The sequence below is a fragment of the Equus przewalskii genome, chromosome 15 (assembly GCF_037783145.1).
Source record: "Equus przewalskii isolate Varuska chromosome 15, EquPr2, whole genome shotgun sequence".
NCBI lineage: Eukaryota > Metazoa > Chordata > Mammalia > Perissodactyla > Equidae > Equus > Equus przewalskii.
The window spans coordinates 67,329,186-67,346,445 of NC_091845.1; the positions used below are offsets into that span (position 1 = coordinate 67,329,186).

The 17,260-nt window shown below is 36.0% G+C and overlaps 1 protein-coding gene across 6 annotated transcripts in view; it reads left to right on the forward strand.

Moving 5' to 3' along the window:
* Positions 1–17,260, forward strand: part of ANKRD28 (ankyrin repeat domain 28) — a 200,659-nt gene that overhangs the window by 56,794 nt on the left and 126,605 nt on the right. For 2 of the 6 annotated variants that reach the window (XM_070575995.1, XM_070575998.1), the window contains exon 2: positions 9,351–9,423. The exons of the other annotated variants lie outside the window; for them this stretch is intronic. Coding sequence is in view for 1 of the 2 variants with exons in the window: in XM_070575998.1 (XP_070432099.1) it covers positions 9,406–9,423 (18 nt within the window). In the remaining variant the exon portion in view is untranslated. The remainder of the gene's footprint in view (positions 1–9,350; positions 9,424–17,260) is intronic. 6 annotated transcript variants of the gene reach the window in all.

Sequence of the window (17,260 nt, forward strand, 5' to 3'; positions counted from 1 at the left end):
ATATAAGCACATTATTATTATTATTGTTATTATTATTATTATTTTGGAGGAAGATCAGCTCTGAGCTAACTACTGCCAATCCTCTTCTTTTTGCTGAGGAAAACTGGCCCTGAGCTAACATCCGTGCCCATCTGACTCTACTTTATACGTGGGACACCTACCACAGCATGGCTTTTGCTAAGTGATGCCGTGTCTGCACCTGGGATCCGAACTGGCAAACCCCAGGCAGCCGAGAAGCAGAACGTGCACACTTAACCGCTGCACCACTGGGCCGGCCCCCTGCACATTATTTCTTGACTGTCACCACATAAGTGCTCCCCTTCACCTCCTGTGCCCCCCACCCGCCCCCTTCCGCTGGTAACCACTCAACTGTTTTCTTTGTCCATGTGTTTGTTTATATTCCACATATGAGTGAAATCATCTGGTGTTTGTCTTTCTCAGTCTGGCTTATTTCGCTTAGCATAATTCCCTCCAGTTCCTTCCATGTTGTTGCAAATGGGATGAATTCGTCTTTTTTTATGGCTGAGTAGTATTCCATTGTGTGTGTCTGTGTGTCTGTGTGTCTGTGTGTATACCACATCATCTTTATCTGGTCATCAATCGATGGGCACTTGGATTGTTTCCAGGTCTTGGTTATTGTGAATAGTGCTGCAAGAACATAGGTGTCATATGTTACTTTGGATTGTTGATTTCAAACTGTTTGGGTAGATATGCAGGGAATATTTTTATTGTATCACCTTGGTTTGGCTAGCACAATGCTTTGCACGTAGTAATCATGTCCTATGGTAGTTCAACACCTTGGCTCTGAAGTAGAATCACTAGAAGTATAGATCTCCAGGGCCTGCCCAGTGGCATAGTGGTTAAATGTGTGTGCTCTGCTTCAGCGGCCTAGGGTTCATGGGTTCAGATCCCTGGCACAGACCTACATGTTGCTCATCAAGCCGTGCTGTGGCGGCATCCAACGTATAAAATAGAGGAAGATTGGCAGAGATGTTAGTTCAGCTTCAGTCTTAGGGGAAGATTGGCACAGATTCACCAAAACCAAAAAGAAAGTATAGGTCTCCAGGCTCTAGCTCCAGACATTTGTAGTTTAATTGGTTTGTCAATCTTTGAGTTGGAGGCACACAAGCTGGCAGAGTAAAATAAATCTATCTTCATATACTTCACATATTTTTTGAGCAAAGCATTGTTTTAAGTAATTCTTATCATTGGTATGCATCTGATTCGTCTGTATAGCTTTTCAAATTTAATTTTAACAGGCAATTGTATGGTTCATAATTTAAAAGGAATACAAAGGGTATAGCATAAAAATTTTCTCTTCCACCTCTGGCCACATCACACCCAAGTCAACTGGTTTCCCTTACTATAGCTGACCGATATTATTTTCTTATTTGTCCGTAGAGATTTTATGATTATATAAACAAATATCTCTGTTACTCTCCACCTTATACGCAATAGGTAGTTAGTGCATTAGACACACTGTTATGCATCTGGCAAGAGATTTTCACATACTGAGATATATGGGGTAACTATTTGAGTTCCAAACTGATTCAACTTAAACTAAAAAGCCTGACTTATGGCCTGTCAAACATTCGTTGTACATCTGCTCAACCATTAAAAGAAAGAAGCACTCTCTTAAGATAAAAATGCATACTTCCCCTCCTATGCCCTATTGGTAATGCCTGGATTAGTCCCTTTCCTGACATCACAGTCATGTTGACCTGCCAATTTGCAACTGAATACCTCTTTGAAATTTTGATGAAAATGTATCCTGGGTGTGTTTAATGTATGCTCTTTGTTCCAAGATGGTATATAACCACTCTGAACGTCTCACTTCTATGCTCTTCCTTCCTTGGTGAAGAAAGGCCCTCGGCTAGTTCTGAGATCTAACTCGTAATAAACTCACGCCAATTTTGGTTTATAGATTGGTTATGGATTATTTGTGTGGACACATCTTATTTGCCGTCTCTACCTTCATTATCTTGAGTTCATTCCCCATCAATACTTAAAGAATTTTTTCATTGCTTGTGGCTGTTTAGCATTTTACTGTTGTATACCCTGTTCCCCATTGATATCTAGGTTGTTCTTTTGCTAATGCAAACAATGCTGCAATGGATTACCACTGACTGCAGTGCAGTTCTGCGGACTTTACAAGTTAAGGGCATGGTCCTCCACAGGAATCTCCTCACTTCAGAAACCAGCTGCAGCTCTGGGGTTCCCAGGCCACCTACACTTCTGACCAACTGGGTATAAGTTTGGGGCTTCCTACCAACACCTCAGGTTTGATAATTTGCTAGAACGACTCCCAGAACTCAGAAAAATGCTCATGATTATAGTTTTTTAATAGCAAAAGGATAGAAATCCAAACCAGTGAAAGGGAGAGACGCGTAAGGTGAGATCTGAGAGGGTCCCAAACTCGAAGTTTCCATGTCCTCAATGTGATGCTCAACTAAGTTTCAGTGTCAGGATTATTTATTGGGGATTCAATTTGTATGTTTGATGGATTGAGTCATTGGCCACATGATTAACCTCATTTTCTAGCCCTTCTCCCCTCCCCAGAGTTCAGGTGGTCAGGCAGTCAGGCTAATATCACGTGACTCACAGCCCAACCCTCTTATCACAGGGTTGTTCTCTCTAGCACGGCCAGCCCCAGTCTGGATCAATCTAGGGGGGTACCATGAGTCACATTATTAGCATAAACCCTGATACCATTTTAGGGGCTAGCCATGAATAAGAAAGACACTGCTGTTACTCAGGAAATTCCAAGGATTTAGAAGCTCTCAGGTACCCAGGACAAAGACCACACAAATTCTTTATTATATAACACCTACATATATCACTTAGTTCATGTGCAAATATATCAACTGTAGGGTAAATTCCTTTCCTCCTTCCCCATTTTTTCCCAATTTCACATGATTCAATAATCAAAACCAGATAAAACTTTACTTGAGAAGTCTTTCCCCGACTCTGCATCCCGTAAGTAAAATTTGTGCAGCCCACGCCAAACAAATAAAATGTATGTTTCCCGTGTCATTAAATGTTTCTATATACAAATAAAAACAAGTACAAATATACCTTCTTTTTCTCTCTTTCTCACACAAAAGGTGGCATACTGTATAGATATAATGTGACTTGCTTTGTTCACTTAAAAATGTATCCTGGAAATATATTTCTATATCAGTAGAATATGCATTCACAATTTGCTAGATACTGGCAAATTTCTCTCCTACAAAGATAGTATTAATACTTCATTCGCTCCAGGACCTATACAGTTTCAGACCACTTGATCTTTGCCAGTTTGAGAGATGAACAGTGGTTTGTCCATGTAGTTTTAATTTGAATTTCTCTTACAAGGTCGAGCATCTTTTTATATGTTTAAGATACCTTTGTGTTTCTTTTTCTATGAATTGCTTGTTTTTATTCTTTTCCTATTTTTATAGTGGATTATGTCATTTGTTTCATTTTGTAGTTACTTTTTTTCAATGTAGAAATTTAATATTTTAGATGATTAAATTTATTAATTTTTTGTCTTCTAAATTTTTGTGTCTCCCCTATATTATTGTTTTAAAACTGTTGTGTGGCTTCTTCTAGTGCTTTTATACTTTTCTCTATTTTTATTAAAGTCTAATTTAGATATAGTAAAATTTACTCTTTTTAGTGCACAGTTCTGTGGATTTTTTACCAACGCGTACAGCCATGTAATGACCAGCACAATCAAGATATAGAACACGTCCATCACCCTTAAAAATTCTTTTGTGCCCCTGTCTATTCATCCCCTCCCCAGGTCCCCAGCTCTTAGCAACTACTTATCTCTTTTCTCTCCTTAAGGTTTTGCCATTTGCAGAATGTCATAAGAAACAGAATCATTCAGTGTGTAGTCTTTCAGTTATCATAATCTAAGATTTGTCCATGTTGTTGGTTTGTTCACTTATGGATTGGTTCCTTCTCTATTACTGAGTCATATTCTGTTACATAGATTTACCACAGTTCATTTATGGAATCTGTTCTCTAGTTGAGGGATGTTTGGGTTATTTTCAGGTTTTGGAGGTTATGAATAAAGCCAGTATAAATATTCCTGTGGAGATTTTTTTTGAGCATGTTTTTATTTTCTTGGGTTAATACCTAGGACTAGGGTTGTTGGGTTATATACATTAATTGTATGTGTAACTATAAGAAACTGCCAAATTGTTTTCCAAAACATTCTGACCAGCAGGGTATGAGAATGCCAGTTGCTCTGCATCCTCTCCAGCTTTTGGTACTGTCAGTTTTTTTAAAAAGTCATTCTACTAGGTGTGTAATAGTGTCTCATTGTGCTTTAATTTGTATTGTTGTAATGATTAACGTCTCTATATTTTCATGTTTGTATGCATTCTTTGGTGAAGTGTCAAACTGTTTATGTCTTTTGCCCATTTGAAAAATTAGGCTTTCCTATTAATAAGTTACGCAAGTTCTTTATTTATTCTGGATATAAATCCTTTGTCAGATATCTGATTTGCAAGTATTTTCTCTCAGTCCATGGCTTATATTTTCATTCTCTTAATGATTTCTTTCAAAGAGTGGAAATTATTTTGATAAATTTTAATAAAAATCAGAATTGTTATCTATGGATTGTACTTTTGATATTGCCTCCAAGAAATTTTTGTCTACTCTAAGGTCACAAAGATTTCCTCCTCTATTTTCTTCTAGAAATTTTATAATTTGAGATTATACATTTAGGTCTGTGATCCATTTTGAATTAATTATTATGTGTGATGTTAGGTAGAGGTCTAAGTTCTTTCTTTTTTTCCAAATGGATTATCCAGTTGTTCCAGATCATTTGTTGGAAAGATTATGTTTTCTTTGTTGAATTGCCTCTGCACCTGTGTCAAAAATCAGTTGACTTGGGGCTAGCCAGGTGGCATAGTGGTTAAGTTCCCAAGCTCTGCTTCAGTGGCCTGGGATTTGCGGGTTAGGATCCCAGGCATGGACCTACACACTGCTCATAAAGCCATGCTGTGGTAGCGTCCCACAAACAAAATAGAGGAAAAGTGGCACAGATGTTAGCTCAGGGACAATTTTCCTCAAGCAAAAAGAGGAAGATTGGCAAGACATGTTAGATCAGGGTCAGTCTTCCTCATCAAAAAAAACAGTCAATTGACCATGTATGTCTGGATCTATTTCTGGTCTCTTCTGTTCCATTCCATCAGATCCATATGTCTGTCCTCCTTCCAGTATCGTAATGTCTTGATTACTGTAGCTTCCTAGTAGTGTGAATCCTCCAGCCTCAGTCTTTTTAAAAATTGTTTTGGCTCTTCTAGTTCCTTTGCCTTTTTGTATAAATTTTTGAATCAGCTTATTCATTTCTACAAATACCACTGAGACTTTGGTTGGGATTGCATTGAAGCTGTAGATTAAATGAGGAAGAATTGATATTTTAACAATATTGAGTCTTCCAAGTCATGTATGTGGTATCTCTATTCATTTATTTATATCTCTGATTTCCTTTATCAGTATTTCATAGTTTTTAGCATACAGATTCTGCACGTATCTTAAGTTTATACCTTAGTGTTTCAATTTTGAGGATTCTAATATAAATGGTACTGCTTTTAAAATTTTGATTTCTAGTTCATTGGTAGTATATAGAAATATAATTGTATTCTGTGACTTTGCTAAACTTATTAGTTCTGGGAACATTTTTGGTGATTCTATGGGATTTTCTATGTAGACGATCATGTTTTCTGCTATTCCAGGCAGTTTTCTTTCTTTCCAAATTGTGTGCCTTTTATTTCTTGTTAAAACCCTATTACAGTGACTAAGACTTCCAATGTGATACTGAATAGGGGTGGTGACAACAGACATCCCTGCCTTGTTTCCCATCTAAGGGAGAAATCAGTCAGTAGTCTCCTAGTACTTTTATCTTTCTTTAAATACATACATCTCGGTACATAGTGATCAATTAGCAAAGGAATCCTATTTAATTTTATTTTCCAGATGGCTTCCAGTTTTCCTGATAGCATTAATGTGCTATATGTATGTATGTCTCTGGCCCCCTCTCACAAACACACACAAAACACACACACGAACTAATATCAAAGCACTATTGCACTGTTTTGCTGTTTAGTTTTTACTTATCGTTCTCCCTTTCTAGAAGATGAGCATTTTGAGGGGAATAAGAAATGTTGTCTATCCTCAGGGAACTTACGTTGTGAATAATTGGTATTAGGTTGGAACATATGAACTTGCCGATGTTAATCTTTAACTTGTAAAATCTTGTATCTAGTTGGAACCAAAACAGAAAAACAGGAAAATAAAGTGAAAACTCTATTCTGCTGACAAGATCCAATCATCACCGTGAGAAATGTTCACGCATGACAAATTGTTCATCACTCTTGGCTGCTAATAATAAGCAAAGCCATAGAACTGGATATACTGATGTAAATGAGATATAGCCTCTGCCCTTGAAGGAGATGCTCACCTTGTAGAGACTGGGTCTTTACTGTATTCAGATGTGTTTACTCTGTGGTTAATCTGCCGGTGAGACTGGGTCTTTACTGTATTCAGATGTGTTTACTCTGTGGTTAATCTGCCAGCGTATGCACAAGTTTAGTCTCAGTTTGAATCCATTCATGAACCTAGCCTCATACTTCTCAATGTCTTGGACTGTATATAAGACACTTTGGCAGTGATTTCTACAAATAAGTTACTGAGAAGTTTGACATAGTTTGCTGTGTAATAATTTTATGTGAAAAAGATACTCTACATTCATTTTTCAGTTTGATATAACTATTTTATTTTTTTAAAAATTGGCACCTGAGCTAACAACTGTTGCCAGTTATCTTCTTTTCTTTCTTCTTCTTCTTCCCAAATTCCCTCAGTACATAGTTGTATATTTTAGTTGTGGGTCCTTCTAGTTGTGGCATGTGGGACGCCGCCTCCCATGGCCTAGTGAGCAGTGCCATGTCCGCGTCCAGGATCCGTACCGGTGAAACCATGGACCGCCGAAGCAGAGTGTGTGAACTTAACCACTCTGCCGCGGGGCCAGCCCCATGATATAACTTTTGATTATTTCAGTCTCTTAGTATCTTGTGGGTTGGATAAACAAAGTAGTAAATTAAGGGCACTAAACATTTTTCCTTTTGAATTAACTTGATATTTCAAAAGAAGAGAAAGACATTAAGGCAGTCATAATACAAAAAATAAAACTGTTGCATTTCCTTACTCTGATGTTTTTGTGTAGTTTTTTAAGTTGTAAATTATTTGTGCAGGGAAACTGTACGATTTTTGTATTATATATATTTGTATAATATTTAGACTCTCAAGCTGGTCTTTACTACCCTGTATTACAAGTTTGGGAAAAGGAATATATAAGAGATTTTGTGTAAGCTTTGTGAGGCCAGAAGTTATTTCTCTGTTTATTGCTGTATTCCTTGTACTTATTAGCACATAAGTAGTTATTAACAAATGATTATTGAGTAGATGTTCTTGGGGTTGGGAGGCTAAGCCAGCTGGATTTGGTTAGAGTAAGCAAATAATTTTTACATGAGATGTAAATATTAGTACAAATGAAAGTGATTGCAATAACGTGTTGCTTGATAAGCATCAAAAGTGTCACATAGTTTTTGAGGCAATTAAATTGTGTTGGTAATTGCTGTAGTAACAGAAGGCTGTTATTTTCAGTCAGTCAGGAATTTGCTCGTGATATTGTTTGGAGCTTGACTATTAAGTTTAAAATATTACTATTAAAACCTATAAAGCATTATCTTTCATTTGAAACTCTTGTTTAAAATACATGACTCAGGGAAGACTACTTTTGTATTGGTAGTAATACAGTAGGTACAAGTACTGAGGAAATTTCCTTTCTTTTGTATTTGCTGCCACCAAATGGCAAATTAATAATATTACTATGGCTGTTACATTGGTAGGGTAGAAGACATAGTAAAAGTAATGCTGCTTTAATATTTTTTTGACAAGGTTAATTTGTTCATAAAGAGTTTTGACAAGAGGAAAAATAATAAATTTTAGTACACTTAGAACTGTAGCTAACCTTCTACCAGAGTGGATAGGATGGTTTCTGTCTTCTTCTAACATAGTAGAAAGGCATATTAGAACATAGCAGTAATCATCATAACAAAGATGATAAAAACTGATGATTCTTTCAGACTAATAAAAAATGTGCTTGATAGCATACTTTTATACACGAAATTTAATTCTGGCATTTGCTCTTTCTAGGTAATTGCACCTGAGAATTATGACTCTAAAATATTTCAGGCTTAATTTTATTTATTTGAAGACAAGCCATTTCACTACAAATAACTGTTGGAATATGATCCTGGAAAAATTATTATATAAGAGTAAAAAAACAAGCAACTCAGATGTTCAATGTTAGGAAATTGATTAAGTACAATAAGATATTGCTTTTTGAATATAATGTTATATAGTCACTGAAAGTGTATAGAGGAATATTTAAGGACATGGGTTAAAGGTCCACATTGTTAAGTGGAAGGATATGGGGAGAAGCAAGTTACTAAACAGTACATATTTTATCATAATTCTTTTTAAAGTACGTATATAGAAAATAATTATCAGTGTTTATCTTTGGGAGGTATTACTGTGATTTCTTAAATTTATGTTTTTCTGAAATGAACGGGCTGGCCCTGTGGCCAAGTGATTAAGTTTGTGCTCTCTGCTTCGGCGGCCTGGCATTCGCTGGTTCAGATCCTGGGCGCCGACCTACGCACCACTCATCAAGCCGTGCTGTGGCAGCATCCCACATAGAAGAACTAGAATGACATATAATTAGAATATACAACTGTGTACTGGGGCTTTGGGGAGAAAAGAAAAAAAAAAAAGGAAGATTGGCAACAGATGTTAGTTCAGGGCCAATCTTCCTCACCAAAAAAGCATACTTAAAAAAATAAAAACAACATGTTTTAAATATTCAGAAATTATATAGATTGAAGATTTTGTACTTTATAGACAGTTTCTTAGATTAAGACATCACCATGGAATTATTTCATTATGTTATAGTGAATATATTTGAATAGTTCTTTTTCTTTTTCTTTTTTTTTTTTGATTAATGAGAATATCTTCTTGTTAGTGATTCTAAGAATCAAACTACACTTTTTGTGTTTATGAGAATCCAATAAGGATTGGTTCATATATAAAGAAAATCTTTAAAAAACTCTGTCTTTTTACACAGATTAATAGTTTTCTTTCCTGACAGAAAGGTAAAACTAAGTTCTGAATAAGTAAGATTTTGAAGATTATCTAATAATTCACTGTTTTATTAAGGTACTAGTTATTTTTATAACATAGCCCTTCATTTGTAGGGTCAGCATATTCTTGCTTTTGATATCTGTTTTCTACTACAGGCCTGAGATTGGAATTGAAACAATACAACTACTGCTTCCACCAGAGGAAAATAGTATGGGAATTCCTATTATGGTAGGTTGTTTTCCAGTAGTCTCTCTGCATTAGTATAGGCAGCTCTTGTAATTCCTTAGTTTGTTGCTGTTTATGCCTCTTGATAACTTAAACTTAGCTTTTATACACAACTGTATATGAATAAATACTTGGTGTCAGCCAAAATCTTTTGTTGTAGACATCTTGTTTATAAGTGTAGTGGGGCCCTGTGTGGGTGGAAAACTTAGTATAGCAACTTACTTAATAATTCAAATAGATTTTCAGTGGAGGAGCTTAAAAATCTAATTTAAGATCTCTGTGTTATAGTTTGGAGAAGAGAATATCAAATAGCTGAAAATAATAGTACTGCAGTTAGTTTTATTTTATCCTGAAAAACTAACAAATTACTAGATGTTTTCATCTTTCTCTTGTCCAGCTGTATGCATCACCTTGCTCATAGCTCATTTTCTAAAATGTTACATGTTTGTGGTGCACACAGTAAACATTACCAGCCATTCAGTAATCACTGGGGAACCTTAATTATGTGAATGACTCCTGTGTTTTTAGTAAAAGTAGTTAAAAAATCTCATTAAACCTAGAGGTGTTAGACTGAAGGCACTAGTGAAGACAATATAAGCTAGTTTGATATCATTGGCATTGTTTGTTAGTCATCTTTTGTGAAATTCAAACATACTGAAAGATACTGTAGAAAGGAAGAAGCTATAGCCCAGTAATTGGCTTCTTTACCATGACTGAGCTGCAGCTTGGTGTACTTTCTGTTAAATATTTTATGATCCAAACAGTAATATCATTTGATATTAAGTAGACTTGATGAAAAGGTGTTTTAAAACAAAAAATCACTCTTAGTGGGTATTTGTTATAATTTTTTCTTAGTTAGATTGAACTTTTTATTTTCCTTTAAAGAAGAGGAGGTGATTAGAAAGCTGTTTTGTTGGAAGCTGAAAGCTTTTATCCATCTATATTCTGGTAGCGAGGAGCAGATTATTGGGAAAACATTATTATTAATTATTTATTAGGTTGTGTTCTTCAAATTGTGATAATTTCAGTCACTTTTGGGATTCATATTCTCTTTGGGAATTCTGAATTCTGTTCGAATTAACCAATTGTGAGTCTTTACCTGAGCTTTCAGGATTATCTACCAAATTATCACTTAGAAAAAAAGTACATGAGATGACCCTCATTTGTGTTCCTTGGAATGGCTCTTGCCCACTAGAATTCCGTTGGAAATTCATCCCTCACACACCTTATGTTCTTTGTAAACTGTTTTCTCACTTCTGGCTCAATAAAGGCTTTAGTTGAATCTTGTAATACTTCTGTCCTAATTCAGTCAAGCATTTGGGTAATGGGTGGGCAAGTCAGAAAAAGAAAAAAATGTCAAACTGAAGATAATAAGGATAAAATTTGATTGAGAGAATCGTAACAATAGCAGACATCGTCAATATCACATAGCCCATTTATTTTTTGTTTCCTGGTAATGTGTTTTAGAGACCATGCAGAGTCACAAATTTAACTACTTGTGCCAAGTGATCATTGTATAAGTTGTAATTTTAATCTTTTACCACTGGATGGTGCTTTTGCCTTGGTTTTTGCGAACTTTCTAAATTTACATAAGGAATTATTTTAAAATTCATCATAAAGAACAATGAAATTAAGGTAGTGATAATAGTTTGTCATAAAGATAGGCATATTAAAACTAGTGAACCATAACTATCATTTATGATATGATATGTAATCTAATTATTTTTAAAAAGATAAATTATTTTGTATGAAATGGTTAAGAGCTATACCTGACTATATTTTCTGATCTTCAGTCCACTACCTTAGAAACATTTTAGATGCTTTGATTTTAGATGGTACTATAATTTAAATGCCATCTAAATAAAACACAATTTCTTAATTTGTAATGTTAAAAAAAACACAGATACCTCAGGCTTTTAAAATTACCCTTGATGATCATTTCATCTTTTTCTCTTGTCTAGTAGCCGTCCAAACTCCTTTCCTTGTAGCCTTTTATTCCACAAATATTATATGTCCAGATTCTTTTATTGGTTACAAAATTACTTTTTTTTTTTTTAAGATTTTATTTTTTTCCTTTTTCTCCCCAAAGCCCCCCGGTACATAGTTGTATATTCTTCATTGTGGGTCCTTCTAGTTGTGGCATGTGGGACGCTGCCTCAGCGTGGTCTGATGAGCAGTGCCATGTCCGCACCCAGGATTTGAACCAACGAAACAGTGGACCACCTGCAGCGGAGCGCACAGACTTAACCACTCGGCCACGGGGCCAAGCCCCCAAATTACTTTTTGACAGTTATCCTGCTTGAATGAATTTGAATACTTAGATCTATAGAGTTTACCTGGGATCGAACAATGTTGTGGAGATCCAAATTTAGGGAAATAATAATCTCATGTAATAAAGCATTCACTTCAAAATAAGGGGCCAGCCCGGTAGCATAGCAGTTAAATTTGCTATGTTCTGCTTCTGCAGTCTGGCATTTGCCAGTTCAGATCCCGGGCACAGACCTACCCACTGTTTATCAAGCCATGCTGTGGCAGGTGTCCCCCATATAGAGTAGAGGAAAATGGGCACAGATGTTAGCTCAGGGCCAGTCTTCCTCAGCAAAAAGAAGAGGATTGGCAGCAGATGTTAGCTCAGGGCTAGTCTTCCTCAAAAAGGAAAAAAAAAAAGCAAAGTAAGCACAGGCTCTAGAATATCAGTGTCTCTAAACAACTTTGTCTGAGGCCTTTTTTCTGTAATCCAGTGTGTCATTATTTCCTTTTCTTCTTTGTAGGATTATTTATATAAACACAAAGTTATAAAAGCAAGCATCTTAAATTACCCCTTCTTGTAGCCTGCTCTTCACTCGCTATTTGATAGCTTTTAAGGTATGAACTTAGAGATTGTTGTAGCTCAGCAAGTTTAAAGTTTCGACAGTCTTGGTCTACATTCACTGCCCAGCTATTCTACGTTCTCTGGAGCTGTGGGCTAAATGGCTTTGGCTTTGCAGGTTTGTTTCTTAACAGTGAGTCTGCACTTAAGCATTGCTCAAGTTTTGGTCTTAACTCTTATTACTTCACATTGGAGTGTGAACTTGTGTCATTTAACCCCTCTAGGATTTATTTTTCTTACCTGTAAAGTAGTGATTGACTTTAGCAAGTCATGACTAAGGAGGAATGTTACTCAGAAGAAAACAAATATGTGAACATATGAAGGAAAGAACAAATTACCCATAATCCTGCCACTGATCTAACTAGTCTCCTGTTATTGCTTTTTTAAAAAAAATCTTTCTGATCTTCATTATTTACATAATTAGAATCATACATAATGTTATGTTCCACTTAACGTTTTTGTGAGTATTGTCCCACGTTTTAAAAAATTCTTTAAAAATTTGGTTTCTAAATATCATTGTTTCATTGTGTGGTATAGACTGTGTTTTAAATCATTGTTCACCATTTAGGTTGTTTTTAATGTTTTGTTATCAATGATGCCTCAGTAAAAGTTTGAACTATGCATGTGGCAAGGAGTAGATGGTACTCTGGCCAGTCCTGGGTCTCTTATATATCTCCGGACCAGATAGATACACTCTGTAAAGGAAGGGATTCTTGTGAAAGAACCTAAGTCTACTACAAGGATGAATAGAGCTTGGAGAAAGGAAAGCCGAGAGTTGAGACATTAGTTAGGAGATGGTTTTGATAACTTAGGTGAGGACTGAAGTAGATCTGAATTAGGTCACTATGAGGGAAGACAATCCAGGAACATTTTAAATAAAATGCCTGGAACTTGGTGACTAACTAGAACTGGGAGATGAAATAAAAGAAGGCTTCTAGATAAGCTTTTTTGTATTCTGGGCTACTGTGTATATGGTGATGCCATTACTGTTAGCCAACCTGGGAATTTCAGAAAAAGAGCACTTTGGGGGAGTAGAGTAGAGATGATAAGTTGAAGTTTGATAAGCTGAGTCTGAGATAATTTGGAATATGCAGGTAAAATGGCCCATTGAGCATTCGGAAGTTGTGTCTGGAGGTTAGGAGTCGAAATAAAGACTTGAAAGTATCGCATAGATGATGGCTGATATTATAGAAATAGATGAGATTGTCCGGAAAGAGATTGTAGACTGGGAGAAAGAGAAGTGGGCTGAAAGGAAAGCCAATATTTAAGTGTGACTGGTAGAAGAAAAGCCAAGTGAAAGGGGCTAGAAAAGAAGGTTTAGAAAAATATGTGAAAATTTTATGGAAGTAGCAAGGAGAAAGTTTAATAAAGATGATTGATGTCTAGTATTGTAGAGTAGTTGGGGAAAAATGAAGATTTTGCAGTAGGTTATCATTGTGACCTTAGAGCGGTTCAGTTGAGTGATGAGTATGGAAGTCAGATTGCAGTAGGGTGAAATAAGTAAGAAATGGAGTGGTAGCTCGTTAGGGAGGCAGAGAAGTTTTTTGTAGGCCAAGAGGAAGGAACAGAGACAGCAAGGAGGAATAAATCAAAGTGACATTAAAAAGGAATCAGAATGGATAAAGTAAGATCTATAAGAAGATGGAAATATTTTTGTATAAACTTACTTTTCCTCTGTGACTGTAAGCTTTTGCCATAAGACTACGAAGTCCTTGAGGTTTGGTACCTGGCATGTAAGAAGTTTCTAATAAATCACTACTGAATGAATGAAAGATCAGAAGGAAGAAATTGAAAATACAAATATGTTTGGATGTAAATTAGAAGGAAGTTGAAAGAATTCATTGTTGTCATCCTCTTACTCTCTGAGGTAGAATGACGAAAGATAATGCCTCCTTAGCTTACTTAACCTTAAAGCGTAGCTGTGAGGAACCAGTGTGAGAATAGATGTGAAAGCATTCTTAACCTAGGACGTACTGATATAAATGGAAGGGAGTAATGCTTTTTGTTTCTGGCATGTTAATTTTGAAAGGGACTTCAAATCAGATGATACTTGGTTCTCACCAATTCAGAAATCCCATTTACTTCCTTAACTGCTAATTTAACTTCTCTTTCATGTGTGATATGTGAGAAGAGCCAGGCTTTGGAGACAGATGGGCCTGGGTTAGAATCCAGTTTTCTCCACTTCTTGGCTGTGTAATTTCCAGTGTTTAACTTGTCTAGACCAGATTTTATCTGTGAAATCGGGATTAAAAACTATTTTGCAGGCATGTTATGACAACTGAGTATACATAAAGTGCCTAGAACCATCATAGGTCTTCAAGTTACCTGGGATATTCATTCCTGCTCCATATGGGCAGCCAGCCTTGTTCCACATTCAGATATAATAATGCTATCAAAAGTACTATTTATTTTGAACCAGATTTTATCTTCCTGCTTGTTATTGTTCATTGATCCTAGTTCTTCTCTCTGGAACTATGCAGTTTGGTCTCTCTTCACAATGACAGCACTTCAGATATTTTAAAGCTATCATATTCTCCCTGACCCCTTTTCAGACAAAACACCTTTAGCTTCATTGATACTTAGGACATGGTTTTTAGACACCGTTATCCTGGCACCCTCTTTGAATGTCTTCCAGTCTCATTACTCTAGATGCGGTTTGACCTATCTAGTAATTAGCCTTACTTTTCCTGGGCGAGAAAAGTGAGATTAATAAGAAACATTTCTGAGATAAAACTTTCATTTTAACTGGTCAAAATTAAAGTTTATTTTACTATTTCATGTTCTAAAGCATACTATTCTCTTTTGTCAATAGCGTTTATAGATTGATTGCCTTTAGTCTGTTTTAAGATAAATTACTGATGACATTTTTTTTCCCTTTTAAAAATAAATCTCTAGAGCCCTCAAAGTATCGTCGAGTACTAGTGTGTTGTGATTAATTCGTAATGGTGGGGAAATTAAACTGTTGAAATAAAATGCTAAGATTTAATTTTTCTGCGTAGTGCATAGCATACTGTTGGTTGTCTACTCACCGGCTATTACTTGCTTCCTTCCCTGCAGGGCCCCGTTTTTGTTTGGGTACCCACCTCTATCCTACATGACTTGGAGAAATCCCTAATAGTGTAAGCTAGTCATAGTAATACTGCTGTGCCTGGTAGTGATTTGTTTGGCAAGGGACTTGTGAGCCACGTCTGGTCACATGTCTTGGAAAGTCAGCTTAGGTAGCTCCTAGGAAAGTCTTCCTTGCACCTAAAATAAGGAGACATAGAAGGAAACTCACTCTCCCTTCTCCTAGACAACAAAATGTGTCTGATAAGATGCCTTGAAGTATGGCAGGTATCTTGTGACTATGAAGGGAATTATCCTAAGGTGCATGCTGAGTCTCACAGAGAAAAGCTGGGAGAAGCATAGGTGTTCTATGTGATAGCATTGAATAACTGAGTCAGTCATTTCAGAGCTACCTTATTTCATTTCTTGTTAAGGACAATAGGTCTCTTTATTGTTTAAGCCAGTTGATTATAACATTCTATTTTTTTGTAGCTTAGGCTAGCCCTAATATCAAGATCGTCTCTTATGCAGAAAAGTAGATACTTGCTGGAAGGCCCATTAAGGTGTAATGAGGAGCCTCATAATTATAAGGTCACATTAGAATTATATTGAGGTCAGAAGTTTTGTAGGTATTCTCGCAATACTGAATATTCTGACTGAACAAGACAGACAAAAAAATTTCTGTAATACAGTAACTGCTAGCAGGTTTAACCATCCAGTTAGTTAAGAATGAGCTAGTTATCAATTCTGATAGAGGCCTCTTCTTTCCATTTAAGAAGTTAAAAATTGGCTACATCTAAAGGAATTAACATTGTTTTACTCTGGAGTAATGTTAAGTATAATCATGGCTTTTTACAAGTTTATCAAGGACATGAAAATCTACTTATGCAAAAGGAGTTCCATGCCTGAAACACATTAGAAACACCCTTTCCTTCTTTCAACAATAGACACTACTTTATAAAATTTTAGATAGCACTCTAATAAAGGGAACGAAAGAATATGAAAATGTTCTAAACTATCTGAGTCATCACTTGAATTTTAAAATAGTTACATTTGGTATTTTTGTCTCCACCCTTCTACGGTTTGGAAAGATGTGAATCATTTTTCTTTAGTATTTCCCAAATGATAGTTACTTTGAAATGGAAGTGGCATATGCAGTTCCAGTTTGTGTGTGAAATAACTAGTGTATACTTCAGCTACTGTTCTTACTGCACTTGTGGGAATTCCTTGGACGTCGCATGTAAATTATTGCTTATAAAGGTAAACATTGGGTAACCATAGCAACTTATTTTTAAATTGAACATTTTCTCCCTGCAGCTTTTAAAGTGCAGTAACTTTGTACTACATTTACCCCAATGTTACCACATTGCAGAAACCAGCATGAATTGAAGATAACCTTTCCGCAATCTTTTTTAAAGAAAGGCAGAAATTCAGCTTGTTTAAAATAAAAATTTTACTCTCTGCTAATTTGTAATATTGAGCCTAAGTGGTCTTTGATACAGTTGCTGAAAGATTGCTAATTATGCAGGTAATAATGTGCTTATAGGGGCCGGCCTGGTGGTGCAGCGGTTAAGTTCGCATGTTCCGCTTCTTGGCGGCTTGGGGTTCGCCAGTTCGTATCCTGGGTGCGGACATGGCACTGCTTGGCAAAAGCCATGCTGTGGTAGGTGTCTCACATATAAAGTAGAGGAAGATGGGCATGGATATTAGCTCAGGGCCAGTCTTACTCAGCAAAAAGAGGAGGATTGGCAGTAGTTATCTCAGAGCTGATCTTCCTTCAAAATAATAATAATAATAATAATAATAATAATAATAATAATAATAAGTGCTTATATTTCAGAGAATGTGTTTATTCTGAGCCCGGTAAGACATAAGTCACAGGCCAGAGATGCTGCTAGTTAACATAATTCCCAGCCAAAAATTATA